Below are 18,174 nucleotides of genomic sequence, written 5' to 3'. Positions count from 1 at the left end.
TGCGCGATGTGAATCCATTAATTTTTTACCTATCTATTTCCCCCAAATGAGGATCTGGTCGAGTGGTAATTGAAAAAAGAATAATTAGATCCCTTTAATGATAAAAAAATTACCAATCAGACAAACAAACTAATTAATATTTATCACTCCGATCAAAGATATTATTATCTTTACTTTTTATATTTGTTATGTAATCTTAATGATATAAAGATACCATTTTTTTTTATTGATTCTGTTCCGATTGAGATTTGTGAATCCATTTGTCTCTTCCTTTTTGGCATACTGCATCACTGCTCCTGCAGCATCTACTAATTCAAAACTTAATTTTAAAGTCATCTTTTTATCCAAAAGTTTTTTATATGCCCTAAAAACTAACAAATAACGTCTTGGGGTTACTCCTCGGTATGTTAACATCAATATAGTCCGTTACACATCCATGAAATCCATAGGAAAATAATAGTAATTATCAAAAAAATATATATATGCCAGAATGCATATATAGCCAGCCTCCTGGAGTCAAATCCTACGTTTATGGATTCATGTTAATTTTCTACCACATTTGTGACCTCCTATCACAAAAATGGAACCCTTATTCACATCCACAAGCGACAAGGTATCTTCTTGCTCATACATACTCGACCCCTTCGCCCACTATGACCTCACCAATGCGATAAGCTCCAGATGAACCCTGGCATTCCGATAGTATTCGGGCGGTTGCATCGCTTCTTACAACAAGAACCATCCCAATGCCCATATTAAATGTTCGCCTCATCTCAGCATCCTCAACTCCTCCCGCCTGCACCAAGTCACCTTTGTCAACTTTGATGTTGTTATCGGCAAATAATGTTGAAATAATATAAACAGACTACTACCCACGAAGCTCACACCTGAATTCATATATCTCAAGATCTAAATATTCATTTAAACTATACAAGAAATAGACAGAGAACTAATGTGGGAAAATTTGTAAATCGAACTTGTGGGTACCTCTTTTAGCCATTTAAATACAGCAGGAATTTCCCATGAATCTGTAAAAATTTTAGCTCCAAGGCCTGAAGGAAATACTCTTGGAATGTTGTCCGTAAAACCACCACCTGTGATGTGAGCTATTCCTTTTACACCCCCCTTGCTGATAATGTCTAACACCTGCATACATGTACAAGTGAAGAAATATCCATATTTGGTGTCTAAATTATCACAAGCAAAAGACATGTATAAACTGGAGACTAACCTGCTTGACATAGATGATGGTGGGTGCCATTAAAGCTTTACCCAATCTAATGGGTTTACCATTGTTATTTGGAAGCTGATCATTTAAAGAAAGGCCACTTTGAGCCAAAACCCTGCAGAAACAAGAGTGGTGCAGCAAGATTTTAATATATTGATGAACTTAAATAGAAAGACAATCCATCTATATGTCAGAACCCGACAGTGCAGGTCTTCTGGCACAAGATTACTAACCTTCTCACGAGGGAAAAGCCATTAGAGTGCACACCACTGGATGGAAGACCAATGAGGACATCTCCAGCCTCAATGTCCTTCCCATTGATGACCTCATCCCTTTTGACAATGCCAACAGCAAACCCACTCAAGTCATATTCTCCCTTGGCATAAAAATCGGGCATCTCCGCTGTCTGAAGTGGTAAAATTTTGTGATCTATTACTACCAGGTATAACATGGACTAAATTTGAATTGAAAAAAAAAAATTTACAGGCGAGTCTCGAAAAATTACCTCGCCACCTAAGAGAACACAATCAGATTGTTGGCATCCATCAACAATCCCCTTTATCACCTACATTGATTTAACGAGAAGTCATAAAGTTGCTAATCTTATATAATCATGAAGATTATTTAGAGATGCTAAAAGATTAACAAAGTACGAGCGAATGTAAAACCTAAATGCTGGTGCTATTAATGGCCAAACCATGAAGATGACTACTGATACCTTTTCAGCAAGATCAACATCAAGATTACTCGTTGCAAAGTAATCTAGGAAGAACAATGGTTTTGCTCCTGAGGTAACTATGTCATTCACGCTCATAGCCACCTATCAAGAAGTATGATAAATCATCAACTAAACTTAAAAATCAAGGGAACGAACTAAACAATATAGTGTACATTTTATACCAGATCAATCCCGATTGTGTCATGGATGCCAGTTTCAAATGCAAGCTTCAGCTTGGTACCAACACCATCGGTACCGGCAACAAGGTATGAGTCACCTGTTCAAAAGATGAGGTTGGATCAACAGGTAAACTTTTGTTAAAAAGGACTACCATTCATGCTAATTTCAATTAGCATTTCTGCTTGCAAAGCACTCCATGATATTGCTTCCACATGTTCAGCGACGTAACATTAACTACAAACAAATGACAAGGTGTGCAAAACCCTTTAGTCGTTCAGTCAAACATTAACCGCAAGCCAATAGTTTCAATAAAATTTCTTCTAGTTAACAAAAATGAGTTCCACAAAAATTTTCAACACTCTTCAGAGCCCTTACACCATGTTCCTCATAATTGAAAGCCAAAAAAGAAGGAAGGGAAAAACAGTCTTCACAACTCCTACAGCATTGTTCGTCCCAATTGCAAGCCAAAAAGAGGAAAGAAAGAGAAAATAAAACCGAAACTTCTGACGACAACTTTCACTAAATTTCACATTCAAATGAAAATAAAATCCCCGAAATTTATCCTATGATTCAAGTGAGTGCTAATCGATCAACAAAATGCTGCTTTTGATCGTATCATAATACATGTGGAGAAAGAATGTAGTGATGCAAGGCCTATCCACAGTTCATAAAGATATCAGATTCCCCATGAATAACAAATTACAACCTTTTATATCATCACCACTGTGTTGCGCATCCAAACAAAGATAATGGTGTATCTTAGAAGTTCCTACTAAATCATCCATCCAAATTCACATCGATAGCGAAGTAAACCTAACACAACAGTCGTACAGAGACAAAATGGTTTCTCTTGATACATCTTCTTTACCTTAAGTACCTTGAGAGCAAAAGATGCTCCTTTTATATTTTTTCCAAATTGACTTAAAAGAGTGATTCAAGTCCCATCTTAGACAAAGAAACAAAAAATTGCAGTTCTATACTTATATGGATAGGCTTACAGGGCAAAACACTATATGCAAACCACCCTAAAAGTATCATAGATCAAAATACACTATCACGAAGCAACAAGATCGAATTCATAAAAGAAGTAAACTGGAACTCAACACAAGGAATCGGAAATACCCAAAGGGAAGAGGCCACCAAACCCTCCGATTCCGGGCGCCAGCTTTGCGATCCTGCGAACCAACTCGGACCCGGCATCGATGTCGACGCCGGCGTCCTTGTACGTGAGACCCCGGCTCCCGGATCCGACACCTGAGCACGAAATCCTCAGTCTCTCTATCAGCCTCGACCTCGCCACCGGCGGCAGCCGCAGAGGCCGCCCCATCGGGCTCGCGCGATTGGTCACCGGAGACGCCATCTTCCTTCCCGCCATGCTACGGAGGATCGGCTCGGCCGCCGTTCCCAAGTTGGCACTCATGGTGACCGAGGAGAAGAAAGAGAGCACGCGAGAGAGGTATAGGGCTTTGGATGAGTGAAGTAGCGGACCTTTAGATCGATCTTATAGGGCTAAACTTTCTGCCGAAATGTGTGCGGATACGCTGTTGAGATTTGCTACAGCAAGAAATGGACGGTTGGATGTGAGGAATTTTACGTACATATTATCGTATGATTCCTTCGGATATTACGTTGATAGAAAGACTATCCTAATTATCATCCTAAACCCTATGTTGTCACCAAGAAGACAGGAAACGATACACCGATCATTGAGATTACAAATATTTTCAATCTTTCTTAATCCCTAATTTATCTCTTTTAGTGGTCCTGTGTGAAATATAGTAAGAGAAGATAAGGTAAATCTAGTTCTCGTTATAGATCTGACTTTTATATCCTGTTAAATATACCTGTAAATCAAATAAAAACATTCTAGATGACATCAAAAGGTAAGCATTGTAACTCTAATATATCATTATTTGATTTTAGTTTTTAGTTTTAAATTTTTTCCTATAATAGTAGTATAATCATGATTTTTCTAAATTAAATATTTTAGATCTATGGATGATACCTTTGCCAAAAATAATTATTATTATTATTCCGTTTTGATTTGTGATGTTTGAATAATTCATATATATTATCGATCTATTTTTTTATTTAGTTGATATTATTACCTACTTGCAGATAATGCGAAGTTCATTGTATTTGATTAATAAATCACTATTAATAATTTATTATCAATGATAGTATTATTGAGGACGATAGCTTTCGATGGTCACTAATCCAATAATTACATACACAATAAAACATAAAAATAATTTATATTTTTATTCCATCATAATTAAGGTATAAGTCATGAAAATAATTTATCTACTAGTTAAGAAAAAAAAATACATGCATTAACTCCTCCCAAAATGAGTCAAGAAAACAATTTATGTGTTTATAAGATAATCATTTTTTATTCCAATCTATCATTTTACTTTCTTATTTTTTCATAAAGTGCTTGATAATGAATGAAAGGTAACCTTATTAAAATTTGATTTTTAAAATAAAAAATTAGAATCGAATCGCTTGAAACCGATGATTTGGATTCAAAGCTTCCTTTTTCGATTTGAACTATCAATTTTATTTTATTTTATCAATTTTATAAATAAAAGCATAAAAATATTAAAAAAAATTATATTTTTATTTTTAATATTTAAAAATTGATGTGCAACTATAATGAACATAATTATATAAAATTTTAAAATTATTTTAAATAAATTATGAAATTTATTATTTGAAACGCAACAAAAGATTTCGATTTCCAAACTTAGATATCAGAATCAAATTATTTAAGGTTATTTTTTATTCGGTATGGAGTCGATAATAAATCATTAAGTTCATTCCCATTTTCATTCAAATTACACGTATCAAGGGAAATAGTGGGGTCACCACGTGCTTCTTCCACGTCTGACCTATCGGCTATCATTTTCTCTTTTTTTATTTATAATTATTATCAATTATTATTTCCCTATTAATATAAAATAAATAAATAAATAAAAGTTATCTGCTATTTATTTATTTATTTCCACTCCGTCCCTCTGCGTCTCCCTCATAGCTCCATTAATGGCTTCCAACTTCTTTGCCGTTCTCTTCGTCATCTTCCTCCACTCCTGACATTGAAGCCCCTACCCGCTATGAATCCACCACGTACCCAAGAAGTTGTTCATCCCCGATGATCCGCCACGAGCAGGCGGTCAGCCTCCTTTCTCCGCCCCCCCCTCCTCCTCCTCCTCCTCCTCGATCCGGGGCTTGTTCGTAGCTGTTCCGCGCAACAGTTCCTTCTTTCTGAAGACGTGGGAGAATCTGGATGGAGCAACGTCGTTTGATTGGCGTGAGTCGAGTAGCTTTAGTGTAAAGTCAATCCCTTTGAGCCATTTCATCATATGTTTCTTTTATTCACAATAGATCGAGTGCGTAAGCATAATTATCTGTGAATTTTTTAGATGCAAGAGATAATCTTCAATGTATGTGTTTATATGACTAGGCATAGCTTGATTTTGTTGTACGATTTTGATATTTTTCTTCATTTCTTTGACTTGGTTTAGCTTGAATTACTTCGATGCGGTGTTGGTTTGGTGAATGTAGGTGGTTTACTCGGGCAATCGTTTACTCCTTGTATGGTTTTCGATGCTAGAGAAAGATGATGACGGGGGAAAAGTTGGATTCAAAGAGTGGTATCGGTTTCTTTCATTTAATTGACTGGACTGGGAAATCGCAGAAGAAGTCATTCGGCCATGGAAATGCTTCCATGGGTAAGTCTATCTTCTTGGTTTTACATGATAAAGCCATTCTTTTTGGCATCAACAAGCCATACCATTTATCTCTGCAGAGGAAGGAATTCAGGGGAAGGTGACTGGTAATGATAATACGCCGGCATCACAACTCCATCAGGTGGGATTTGGTTGTCTAGTTGGTCACATGACTTGTACCTGTTTCTTAACTTGTTCTTTTCGTTTTGTTGTTTTTTTGCCAGATTGATGAAGATGAGAAGTCAGGAATTTCGATTGCAAGGGCCAGCAGTGATGACCACAGTCATACTTATTCAGTCACAGATGGAGAGGGAAGCAGGATTAGGGCTCCAGGAGTTGTAGCAAGACTTATGGGTTTGGATTCGATGCCCTCATCAGTTAGTTCTAAGCCACATTCGACTTCAATCAATGATTCACAAGTGCTTCGAGCTAACTTTGGTGGAAACAGAAAATGTCGTTCCAGCAATGCCATCCTAAAAGATGGTGCTTATTCAAGGAAAACACTAGTGTCAAGGCCCGAAAGGATGCTAAACAGCCCAATCGAGAGGTCCCAAGTAGAAGCATTGCCTCCAAGATTGGCAAAGCCTACCAGCCACGAGTTAATTTCACTAGTTAGAACTCCTGGATTAATCTCTGCTAAGGCTACCAAGGATAAACTTCAGTCTTCTAGCTCATCTTCAAGTCCCTTAAAAGTTTCTGATTCAAGAAAGATCACGGCGAACTCTAAGAAGACATCAAAGCCTTCAGAGTCATCTGGATCATCTGCTCAGTCAGTTGCTTTCAAGTCTTCTAGGTCACAATATTTGGGTAGGTGTCAGAATGCTTTAGAAAATAGCAAGTCCTTACCAGGTATAAAAGAAACCGCACAAGCTGGTGCAAAAGATAAAGGCAAATCAGTTTCACTTGCTATTCAAGCAAAGTTGAATGTCCAAAGAAGGGAAGTCTTAAGCGCAAACACTAAAAATAAGTTGATTGTGGAGGAAAATGATGAACATCATATCAACAGAACCTTGAAATTTCGGTCAATTGACCAAACAAGTAACCAGAATAAAGGAGGTGGTGATTCTTTTAATGCACCACAACAGAAGATACAGAAGTACATGGCGAGTGAAAGAAAGCTTGCTCCAAAACCATCGGTATCTGACCAGAGAGACAGAAAATTACACTCTAAGGATGCTTATCCTGGACAGGACAAAGTGGTAAATGATCTTCCAGGGAACAGTAAAGTTTGTTACAATATAAGGAAGGGTTCAAAGACTGCTGGTACTGGTAAGGATAGATTTATACTGAATAACAAGATCACCGGCAAGAAAAAATTGCTGGAGCAGGGATCCTATTCTAAGATACGTGATTCTGTTGACAATATGCCAGTAGATAAACCAAAAAAACATATTCAGCATAATGTTGCGATACACAATCATTTGAGACAGCCTGATGATAACACAAGTAATGCCGCAGATGTTGTGTCTTTCACATTCACATCCCCTTTAATAAAGCCAGTGCATGGATCTCATTCAAACAATCTCGAGGAAGAAAAGATTGTCGAAAAGATGGCTTACGTTTATCCTTTTTCTGAAGCTGCTTCAGGTTCAGAGTGCAAAAATTTGTCCTCTCGCAAATTGAATACGATAAAAGGTGATCATTTAGGTTTCCTTTTGGAGCTGAAATTGAGAGAATTAGCATCTGAGACTCAGTCAACTTGCTGTAAATCAACCGAAGGTCGTGGTACTGCTGCTTCTTTGCCTGACTCAAGAGATTCAGCATCCACTTTTGATGAGTCTTTCGTCCAGTCTATTGAAGATGAAGTAAGCAGTAGCAATCCAAACTGTTCAGTTGCTAGTTCTCAGGTGCCTTGTGTCAGACATAAGCTGCAGGTACATTGTTCTTATGAATAGTAGTATAATTTGTGTCAGTTTACCTCTTTTCTTTGGTTTTTTCTATAATTATAGTGGCATTAATGCAGCACAAGAAATGCAGTTATCATACTTGTTCTTATGCATACTTGTATAACTTGTATTGTGGAATTTTAGTTCACCTCTTTTCCATGCTTGCCATTAGGGCATCATACTGACCTATGGTTAGCTGTATATTATGTAGACTGTTTGGTCAAAGCCATTCATAAGAGTGTATCTGCTATTTTCTTTCACAAGGCCAACATTTTCTTCTGTTGTTCATCAATTAATTTCTAACTACTTGACCATCTAAATAGTGATATCATATATGTAACATCTCTATAGTTTACTCTGTGACCTAGTATTTACATCGCACAATTTGCAAGATATGCCGAGTGCTACTGATGTACTCAAGCAACATCATGTGTAGCATTTCAAATATAAGCAAAACTATTTTCTTACAATGCCAGATTTCAACATACACAAAATAGAATGGGGAAGAGCCAGTTAGATGGTAATCGAATTGAAATATGGTACAGAATATGTCAGCCTATAAAGTTGAGGTAACCATGAGAAACTTAGGAGCTCGAGTGCAAGAATACAACTACTGGGTTGGTGGAAAACTGAGAATTAAATAAATAGACGTCTGTTTGTTGGAAGTAAACCAGTATCAAACTTGAAATACCAAGTAGAAACAGAGACTGATACAGAGAGTTATACTGGAGCAATGATGGAGTTTGACAACCACATTTTAGAGGATTTCATATACCATAATGGTAACATATATGTGACTGTCCAAAAGAAGGTGGATTATCAATTTGATGAACACTTGATAGTCTGATAGAGCATAATTGCTATTAGTAATCCCTTTGTTGGTACTATTTTTAGTTTTTTAGGTATCTTTTAGAATAGTAAGGTAGTATTACTATTTATGGATAAACCAAATACTATGGAATACTTTTAAGTGGAAAGATGATGCATAGTGGCTTACATTATGTTTATGCTTCACCTTATTGCTTGAACTAGGTTTCCACAGTAGATGCACATTTGAACATATTGTTAATATGCTGGTTCATTACTGTCAAGCAGACAGTCCTAGAACTGCTATTATGAGTTTTATGGCTTAGAGCATTACTGTAAAGGAAACATCTTAGAGCATCCCATTGACTTTACCCATCATGCAGGAAGATATTCCTTTGTCCAAATATTTGTGGTGGGCTATCTTGAACAATTGACTTACTAGGATCACCTGCACTCCAGAACTATAGCATTTACAGCTCTTCCATGCATCAGTTATGTAACAAAGTCAGGGTTAGCATGAAAAACATGTTAGAAGAAGAGCTTTATTTAGATGTGGATTTTCTATTTTCTGGTCTGCTGGGCCTTTCCTGTTTTCTGTACTTGGTTGTGCTTTCTTTCAAAGGGCAACTTTGTCTGGAAGTTAATGCTTATAATAGATTCATTGGTTTCACTGATGCAATTGGGTAGTGCTGTAAAACTTAGAAATACTAGTTCTTTCTTGAGTCAATTTTTTTTTCTTGTAAAAAGAACAGTTGATGGTGAAATATTATTTCACTGTAAGCAGTAAGTTGCTCCATGGATACTTTAACCCATTGATTATTTCTTATGCAACCAGTATCAGGAAGTAAATAGGATCGATTGCTGTTGTAGCACAGCAGACCCAAGGGAACCTGGTTGTCAAGATCAGAGTCCCCTTTCCATTCTTGAGAATTCATTTTCAAATGAAAGCTGCTGCTACTCTGAGAGCTTTGAAAATGCCGATGGTAATAACAGATTTGTTCAGATGTTACATGATTCTTCATTTGATGTTTTTATAAAAAGCTCCATTGCTTATAAAACTTGATGGTGCTTTTCCAGGTAGCAGGACAGATTCGTCTTATTCTTCCATTCTGGATGAAGACATTGTCGAGATGGATTGCATCGACAAAACTTTGTCAGCAGAATGTGAGATGGAATTATCTGATTTAGCATCCTCAAATAAGCAGATCTTAGACTTGGGTCTAGTCTCAGAAATCGGCATAAGAGATCGTGCTGAAACTCTGTGGGGTGGACTGGAGTACGTGAAGGAAATATTAACCATCTCAGAGTTTATTTTTGATGATCTAATACTTTACTTTATGGACCAATCTGATGAGATCTTTGATCCCCTTCTCTTTGAAAAATTAGAGGAGAATCAAAGCTTGACTGCTTGTGAAGTAGAGGAAAGGCACAGAAGGATGAGGAGGAAGATAATTTTTGATGCAGTGAACGAGTGCTTGGAAACTAAATATAGTCACTATTTCCGAGCAGGTTTCCGAATGTGGTCGAAAGGTGTTGTGCTTGCTGCCAAAGACTTGTCACACGAACTCTACGATGAGATATCGGGATGGAATAGCATCGAAGACTTGATGGTGGATGAGCTTGTGGCCAAAGACATGAGTACTTATCTTGGGAGGTGGAATGATTTCGAAATCGAAGCATTCCAAGCAGGAGTAGAGATTCAGAGGTGGTTATTTGATACCTTGGTTGATGAAGTTGTTGCTGATTTCCAAATCAGTGACCCACAAGATATCTAATTGTTTCTCCTCTTAAGTATCTCACTGTAGATTCCTTCCTCTACATCCTTGCAACTAATGTTGTCACGACAAATTCTGATTCTTTGGATCACTCATATCTGAGATTGTTCTTTCTTTTTCTGTAGTCAAAGTTTTCATGGATTTATGGTGAGTTTTTCATCAGAAGATGCGCAAAATTCATGGTTGGTGAAGGTTTTTGTTAGAAGATTTCAGTATTTTGTTTCTGAAAGTTCCAAAAGAGAATATGAAATTGATTAAACTAAACTAATTAAACTGATGTTATAAATATCTTGACGATATTAAAAGATTAGTTTCTTAAAGAGTTTTGAAGTGTTCACGGAGAATTGGTCGGCATTCGAACCCGATCCGGTCCAATTTGATTCCGGCTCAAATTTTGCTAGCTTATCGAGCCTGACTCCCATAAAAATTCTCGCGATTTTGGTCTGGTTCGATGCGAACCTCTAAACCCGCGTCGACACACTTAATTCAGAGTTCACGTTAAGAACAAGGCTAAAAACACTTAATTCTTAAAGAGTTTAAAGTGTTCATGGAGAATCGGCCGGCATTTCAACCCGATCCGGTCCAATTTGATTCCGGCTCAAATTTTGCTAGCTTGTCGAGCCTGACTCCCACAAAAATTCTCGCGATTTCGGTCCGGTTCGATGCGAACCTCTAAACCCGCGTAGACACACTTAATTCAGAGTTCACGTTTAGAACAAGGGTAAAAACTTTGAAGTAACCATTTGGGGCGTTGCGAGAATCGAACTCGCGACCTCTCGCACCCGAAGCGAGAATCATACCACTAGACCAAACGCCCTGTACAGTACACCCAACACTTTATCTATATCTATTCTATGAAATCAATATAAGAACGGCTTCTGTAACCCGTTATTAGGGTTCCATTGCGCCATGTGAATTGCTCTTCGCGGAGGTACGTTTCTCTCTTCCTCTGATCCTCGCTCCCCCTTTCTTGGCTCACGAATGCACGGTACGATTTGGTAGCGAGGAACCCTAGTCGGTATTCGACGTCCTATCTTTCCGAGAAGAGAATCCTTGGATTAAGTCAAAATCTTTGATATGTTTGTGTTTTCCCTATTTTTTTCAACTAGAGTCTCCTACGATTAGGTCCAAATCTTTGCTCTATTTGCTTTTTCCCGGATCAGGGATGCGGATTGGTATACGCGGTCTTGGTTTTTCGATCGAAGTGTTTCCCTAGAGTGAACGGGTGCTAGTGATTCGTCAAGTTCTAGCTAAAATACGTATCAAATCTCGACTTTCTTCGACTCCATGCCCTTATCCTTAGGTGCTCTAGCTGATCCAGAATCGTGATATCTCATATTAATTTTGCAGTGATTGTGGTCATTGGACTTGAAGATAAGGGAACTTTTGCTGTTTGCTTGGCCCCGAGGAACCTGTCTTGACGACGCATCGTGATGGCTCAGCCTCGCACTAATGTGAGTTTTTTTCGTAAGTGCCTTTTTGTGGAAGCGGGTTATGCCGCCGTTTACATGTCTGCTACCTGTTGTACGCATAGGCTGTTGGAGTTGACAACACTTTTCGGAGGAAGTGGGATCGGGAAGAGTTTCTTCAGAAAGCCAGAGAACGAGAAAGGCAAGAGGTGATTGCATTTACCAGCAATAAACGTATCAAGGACTTGTTGGGCAATTTGATCTCATCATTTGTTTATTTCTGTGTTTTTGTTTTGTCAAGCAGGAGGAGGGCAGATTTAAATCCAAAGGTAAACTCTATAAGGATGCTGGCCTTCTGTATGGGTTCATTGTTTCATATTGATGGCTTTTTAGTCAATCTTATACCCCTATTTGATGTCTGTATCTCAGAAAAAGCCCCTCCTGTCCAAAGGAAACCCCTGAAGCACAGGGATTATGAAGTTGACCTTGAATCCCGCTTGGGGAAAACTCAGGTTTGTTATGACACCACTTAGTTGCTTACGATTTTCTTTTCTCAGAAATTTATGATGGTTCCATGATAAATACTCATTTGACGATGTGGAAGAATTTGTGCAACAAAGGGTGTTTAAATGTATGAGCTTTCTTTGGTGATTAATTTACTTACTGTTGTTTTCTGGACATGCATCGTCTTTTTTTATTTGTCTAGGATCATGGCCATTTTATAAATATATAACCAGATTTGTAAATCTGTTAGCAATAATGGCAGTTACGGACTACATCTACCAAACTTTTTAGAGAAGAAAGAAAAAACAATCACCACCACCATCATCATTATGTATCTTCTCTATTCAGTGTCTTTAGCATTCAACATAAATCGAAGCTCATTGCAAGATTCTTATTTTTACCCTTACTTCCTCTATTGCACCCTTTCTTAACAAGTTATACTTGTTTTGAATTTCATGATCACTTTGTTCTGTACCAAATAAACAAAAGATGGTTTTCTCCAAAATTGGATTCTTGTTATCATTGGTGACTTTCCTGGTGAGGGAAATTCTTCTCTAGCTTTTGATCTTCCTGTGTTGGGGATATGCGTGGGTTTTGTGAGATGGGCTTTTAGATGAAGTCTCAGTCCAGGCATTGGAGCGGATAGATACTTTTAAATTTTTAATCATTATTAATTATTTTTTTGCGGAAAAGATTCACTCTTAAGAGGCTAAGATGTGTACCTCCAAAGTGAAAAATGATTCTGTGGAGTCAGTTACATGGATATAGGTAAGGGCAATATCACTCGCCAAATCACCAGACATCAGGCCACCCAATGTTTTCCTTAATGAAGTTCTTTAATTCTTTCATCTAGTTCTCGTTACACCACTTATCCTAGGTCACTTGTCCATATGATGCATTTATGGATTTCCTTTGGACATGTGCATACTACACGAATGGTTTCTTGAATTTTATACTCAATTAGGACTTTTCTTGATCATTCATTCTTTTTATTTTTATATTTTCTAGGAATCCCACACATTTTGATATCCTTATCTCGGTGATGCTAACTTCTTGCACATATTGTTTCTTAATTTTTCAACAATCTAACACATGGAATATAGTTGGTCACCCAACTGCCTTGTTGAACTTTTCTTCTAGTCCAAGGTTCAAAAAACGTTCATACAACAATCTTGACACCCCTTGCTTCTTTAATTATGTTACTTAACTCTATTTATAATATCCTCATCAAATTTTGTCATTTGCTTAATGATAATTATGCAAGTGTTTGTTTGTCCTCTATATTTTTTCATTAATCGTAATAATACATAAATTGCTTTCAAAGATAATTTTTAAACATAAAATCAAATTTATATTTTAGGAATAAATGCTTCATATGTTGGCCTTTGCTTAAAAATTATTTTCAAAAGCATCATAGTGTTGCGATAATTCCCCTCTAAGTTGAGCGATTTTAAATATCTCTCTTTAGTTATATCTTGGTATAAAACAAAGTTATCATCCGGTTGGTAGGGATTTTTTTAGTTTGCAGAATTTGTTAAATAATTAGTTAGCTTGACTATTTCTTGATATCATTAACTCCATATCAATGGGGTTACCTTACACTCTTGCCCACATTCAGTCTCTTTGAAAACATGCTTTACAATACTCATAATTTTTGGGGCAAATTTATGGTTCCTATCATTATCGCTTCTATTTTATCTAAAATCTTTAGGATATTCATGGCCCAACATCTATAAGTTACTTGTCTGACTTCTTGTTTGTATGTTATTATAATAGATCAACAAAACTTGAAAACATGTAATTGCTGGTGTTCTATTTATGACGGATCTTGATTGTCTAGGTTGACCAAGAAAAACAACAAAATTTTTTATTGTTGCTCATAATTTACATTCTTTCATTTTTGCAGGTTGTTACCCCAATAGCACCACTAAGCCAGCAGGTATTTTTTGTGGACATTAAACTGTTTAGAATTACGCAAATGTGGTTTTGTTTTTTATTGGAATCTATGACCTTTTTTAGCATATTGTACAACTTTGGTGCTACATGAAAGTTTGATTTAAATTTACCAACTTTGGTGCTACATGAAAGTATGTTTTAAATTTAATTTGAAAGTTTGTTTATGTCTGATATGGGAGGGTGAATCAAAAAAATATCTTACTAATGTCGATGATAATTAAAGCATGGCTCAACTTTGATTGAAACAATTCTTCCTAACATCACAAAACAGCCTAAACTGCATATATTCGAGATTAATTTTCTTTAATTATGTCTATAACTATTGTAAAAGTGAATCCTTCCATATCTTTGAGATTAACACTTGTTCTTGTAGAAGTATTCCTTATTGTTTTAGATCTTATTGGCATTTGAACTTGTATTTTCCTTGTATATTCATGATAAGATGATTAAGCTAATCTAGTGATATCTTTAGGCACCATAGACTGCCATGTTTGTTAAGCTTAGGATGTCAAAATTTAGCCTTTGCAATAAGTACAGCATTAAGCATGATCACTAAGAAACCTCTTTTGAAGCCTTTATTTTTTTTTTGAAAAGATGTTTTTTTAGGATGCAAAGAATTAGTAATGGAGTTTCTATTTTGCATGATATGAAATCATATTGAAATTTATAATTTCTGTATTAACATCTGTGTGTATGTTTATTCTCTATTTGAACGTGTCAATATCCTCCTTGTGTATATTGTCAACTGAAGGATGGTATAAGAAGTAAATACATTTAGATGGTTTCTATGCATGAAAATCACTAGATGAGGAGAAGGCTAGTAGACTTAAATAAATTAGGAGACGAATTATGTTGATGGTGAGGATGTAGTAAGCCATTACATGGATGAAGTGCTCAAATTGATTTGAGTACTATCCCATTAGAGGGAGAATAAACTTACATATTTGTGCTGATAATTTTTGAAGCTGTGGAAGGGTAGAAGAATCAGAAACTATGCAAAAAGATTTATGGTTATAGCCATTCCAAGTTAAAGGATGTGTCATGTCACTGCCCTTAGTTCTTACATGGCAACCAATGAGAGATAGATGTTGGTACCTAATGGGTTCAATTGATGGCTTTTAATACTATTATGTGAGAAAATATTGTTGAAGGCGCTAAGCCTCTTATATGTCTCTATTGCCATAGTTATTATCAGTCGTGATTACTGCTTATTTGATTTGAAAAGATGGTGGATGACTTGACTGCAAGCCATAACTCAGCTCTTTCATTGTGTTACTATATCATTTCAATGGTTCTGCATCATTGCCCATCATAATTTCATCTACTACATATCATGTTAGATTCCAATTGTTGATGGATGTTTCAAAGGAACATTGCTTTCAAAGAAAAAATAATAAAGAAATGTTTGGTATACTTCTAGAAAGGAAACTTAATCATCGCCTCTTTGGTTGACAATGTTTTTTTTCCACCTTATGTTTGATTTTCATTTAATTTCTGCTCCATCACCCTACAAAAAATATGCAGCTATACTGCATTTAATATAATCATATTGCACTATCACCCTCTCCAAAAACACACACACACACAAAAGCACAAGAAAAAAGAGTAGGGAAGGAGGCAAAAGTTATTGGACACCCAGACATTTTCCTTGAAAACTCAGAAGTTACCATATATAAAGCAGTCCCTCTTTAATGAAATTCCTCTTATTGGAAAGCCCAAGATGCTTTAAGTATTAGAAACATGATGGCTGAGACTTCTTCAATTGATAACTTAGTCACGAAGTCCATGTCCATCAATTTGCTAGTGAATAGATGCCTTGTAGGTTTTGGTCTTCAATATAATGGGTTTGTATTTTGCAGGCTGGATACTACTGTGCAGTCTGCGAATGTGTTGTAAAAGATTCAGCTAATTACCTGGATCACATCAATGGCAAGAAACGTATGTGACTTATGCCCTTTTTTACTATTGTGGGGCATGACCTGACTTGGAAGGTTCACTGATGCTGGCGGTTATTGACTTCTTGTTCTACCCAGATCAGAGAGCTTTGGGCATGTCTATGCGGGTGGAAAGGGCAACTCTTCAACAGGTATTACTTTATTCTCAGTTGATTGAGAGCAAAAGTTCCGAACATTTATCGCCATTTGAATAAAGTAACCAATTATTTTGAAGGGCTTATTCTGTTACTTTTTAGTGAAACAAAGTGATCTATGCTTTGTAGATTTTTAATCTGTGTTGGGATATTTTTATCGAGATAGTTGTTATCTTATATGGGTTTGAAGAAAAATGAATAGATGAAGACTGGCTCAGATGTGAAACAGCTGACGTATATGATGCATTGCTGTATCTATGATGTGGCTTGATTGCAGTTTGTTCATGTAATCTTGGCATACTGCTATGCGAGGATCAGAGTGTTTCATGCTCAAACTATTGATTGATCTCCCTAATATTATTTATATATTCTTATTCTATCTTTTTTTTCAGGTCCAAGAACGATTTGAAGTGCTTAAGAAGCGGAAAGCTCCAGAGGGCTTCACTGAGCAAGGTAAGAAATTGAGTGGATTGTTATAGCCTTATAGTTGTCTTGTTTGGTTTCGTCAATCATTATTACAGTTGTGCAGCGTGGTGAATTTAAAATGGGAGCTATAGGCCAATGTCCACATCTTTGTATAAAAATGAGTGGGAACTAATTGCTGGTTCTCATACCGGCTAGCTTTATAAACTTTAATGTGCTTGCTTCAGATTTGGACGAGAGGATAAGAAAACAGCAGGAAGAGGAGGAGGAGCGGAAGCGTCTGCGTCGAGAAAAGAAAAAGGAGAAGAAGGTGAGCAGTTCTCATGCTTATGGTTTGGACTGGGATTCTTTTTCCTGTTGCTATTTGTTTTCTACCTTTTTTGTCATCTTGCCAGATTTTCTAGACTTGGCAAATAATATGACTCTGTTTGGATATGTGAAGATAAAATATAGATACCACCACTTATTTTCAAAAAAAAGATAAAATATAGATACCACCACGTCATTTGATGGTTGGCTGCTTTTTGGAACTTTGTGAGATGAGAACCAAGAAAATCAAACTTAATTTTATCATTGATAAAATTATACCATTGCTTGCACTTTTGATTTTCCAGACTAATTTAAATTGCTTATAAAGGAGTTAATCATCATGGAACATGTGCTTATTTCTCCACTCACAAGTAAATAATTACATGAAAGGATGGATAGATAGATAAATTTAGTAGGTTTTGGCAGCTTTTGCTATCAGTATCAATGCTGTTGATGGTTTGGCCCAGCACAGCAAGAACTTTGGAAGTTTTGCATGTGAACCTACAAACACATGAAAAAGTAGCTAAACATTGTGGCAAGATTTTCTTTATTCCTTTCTTTATTGATCCGAGGCAACATTTGATTATGGAAAACATTTTTTCGTACATATACTGTGTATGCCTGCATTCATTGTATCTCCTGCTCTGATTACTAACCAGCTCAGCTTTGGGTTTTAGAAAGAGAAGGCTGCTCAAGAGGAAGTCGACGATGTCGATCCCGATGTTGCTGCGATGATGGGCTTTGGAGGTTTCCGATCATCGAAAAAGTGATACGGGCTTTGGAGGTTTCCGATCATCGAAAAAGTGATACGTAGGCATCGGCTGCATGGATCTTCCAACCTGAAACACTTGTAATGGCTTATTATCATAGGCTGGAAGTCCTCTCGATCTCACTCTCGTTGAACTGCAAACCTGTCTGTAATGTCATGATTGATGCTAGGGTTTTTTGAATTCCTAAATTGTGCAGAAAATGTTGGGTTTATCCACCAAAGCCAAAACAGTATCAGTTGACATCTAAAACCAGTTTTGGTTTGCTAAAATCATGGTGGCGGTGCGCGGCAGGATTGGGTTTGTTTGATGACACCATTATCGAAGTGGGCAGTGATCCGAGTATGCTTGTTGGTAATGAATGCTATTTGTTTCTGCCACCAGCAGCCCTTCGA

General features: G+C 36.8%; 3 protein-coding genes and 1 non-coding gene across 14 annotated transcripts; 2 read left to right on the top strand and 2 right to left on the bottom strand.

Moving 5' to 3' along the window:
• Window positions 1–437: 437 nt before the first annotated feature.
• LOC103972402 (phosphoribosylformylglycinamidine cyclo-ligase, chloroplastic/mitochondrial) lies at window positions 438–3,609 on the bottom strand. The gene is made up of 8 exons (XM_009386736.3): window positions 3,249–3,609; window positions 2,129–2,223; window positions 1,947–2,048; window positions 1,734–1,793; window positions 1,462–1,634; window positions 1,232–1,343; window positions 988–1,146; window positions 438–796 (listed from the first exon to the last, which is right to left on the bottom strand). The coding sequence occupies exons 1-8, from the start codon at window positions 3,544–3,546 to the stop codon at window positions 626–628; spliced, it is 1,170 nt and encodes a 389-aa protein (XP_009385011.2). The 5' UTR covers window positions 3,547–3,609; the 3' UTR covers window positions 438–625.
• Window positions 3,610–5,161: 1,552 nt separating this feature from the next.
• LOC135586919 (uncharacterized) lies at window positions 5,162–10,532 on the top strand. 6 transcript variants are annotated; one of them, XM_065091233.1, is made up of 6 exons: window positions 5,162–5,436; window positions 5,740–5,857; window positions 5,935–5,996; window positions 6,079–7,728; window positions 9,389–9,530; window positions 9,625–10,532. In XM_065091233.1, the coding sequence occupies exons 1-6, from the start codon at window positions 5,413–5,415 to the stop codon at window positions 10,320–10,322; spliced, it is 2,694 nt and encodes an 897-aa protein (XP_064947305.1). In that variant the 5' UTR covers window positions 5,162–5,412; the 3' UTR covers window positions 10,323–10,532. The 6 variants fall into 6 exon arrangements, with proteins under 6 accessions (XP_064947305.1, XP_064947304.1, XP_064947307.1 ...); XM_065091232.1 differs by having other exon boundaries at window positions 9,383–9,530; XM_065091235.1 differs by having other exon boundaries at window positions 5,162–5,456; window positions 5,691–5,857; window positions 9,383–9,530; window positions 9,625–10,531.
• A 535-nt stretch (window positions 10,533–11,067) lies between these two features.
• Window positions 11,068–11,139, bottom strand: TRNAP-CGG (transfer RNA proline (anticodon CGG)). The gene has a single exon. It is a non-coding gene; the product is annotated as a tRNA-Pro (tRNA).
• A 65-nt stretch (window positions 11,140–11,204) lies between these two features.
• On the top strand, window positions 11,205–18,072 carry LOC135585334 (uncharacterized). Of its 6 annotated transcripts, none has more exons than XM_065091231.1 (12): window positions 11,247–11,310; window positions 11,673–11,776; window positions 11,857–11,940; window positions 12,036–12,060; window positions 12,161–12,243; window positions 14,142–14,174; window positions 16,051–16,129; window positions 16,225–16,277; window positions 16,673–16,733; window positions 16,931–17,013; window positions 17,690–17,759; window positions 17,797–18,072. In XM_065091231.1, exons 2-12 carry the CDS (start codon window positions 11,756–11,758, stop codon window positions 17,817–17,819), a joined length of 615 nt encoding a protein of 204 aa, XP_064947303.1. In that variant the 5' UTR covers window positions 11,247–11,310; window positions 11,673–11,755; the 3' UTR covers window positions 17,820–18,072. The 6 variants fall into 6 exon arrangements, with proteins under 6 accessions (XP_064947300.1, XP_064947303.1, XP_064947298.1 ...); XM_065091230.1 differs by adding an exon at window positions 11,486–11,577 and having other exon boundaries at window positions 11,273–11,401; window positions 17,690–18,072; XM_065091227.1 differs by adding an exon at window positions 11,486–11,581 and having other exon boundaries at window positions 11,273–11,401; window positions 17,690–18,072.
• The last annotated feature ends 102 nt before the right edge of the window (window positions 18,073–18,174 follow it).

The sequence above is a fragment of the Musa acuminata genome, chromosome BXJ1-11 (genome assembly GCF_036884655.1).
Source record: "Musa acuminata AAA Group cultivar baxijiao chromosome BXJ1-11, Cavendish_Baxijiao_AAA, whole genome shotgun sequence".
NCBI classification, from domain to species: domain Eukaryota; kingdom Viridiplantae; phylum Streptophyta; class Magnoliopsida; order Zingiberales; family Musaceae; genus Musa; species Musa acuminata.
Note: the sequence above shows the minus strand (reverse complement) of the source record. Positions and strands in the feature narration are given on the sequence as shown.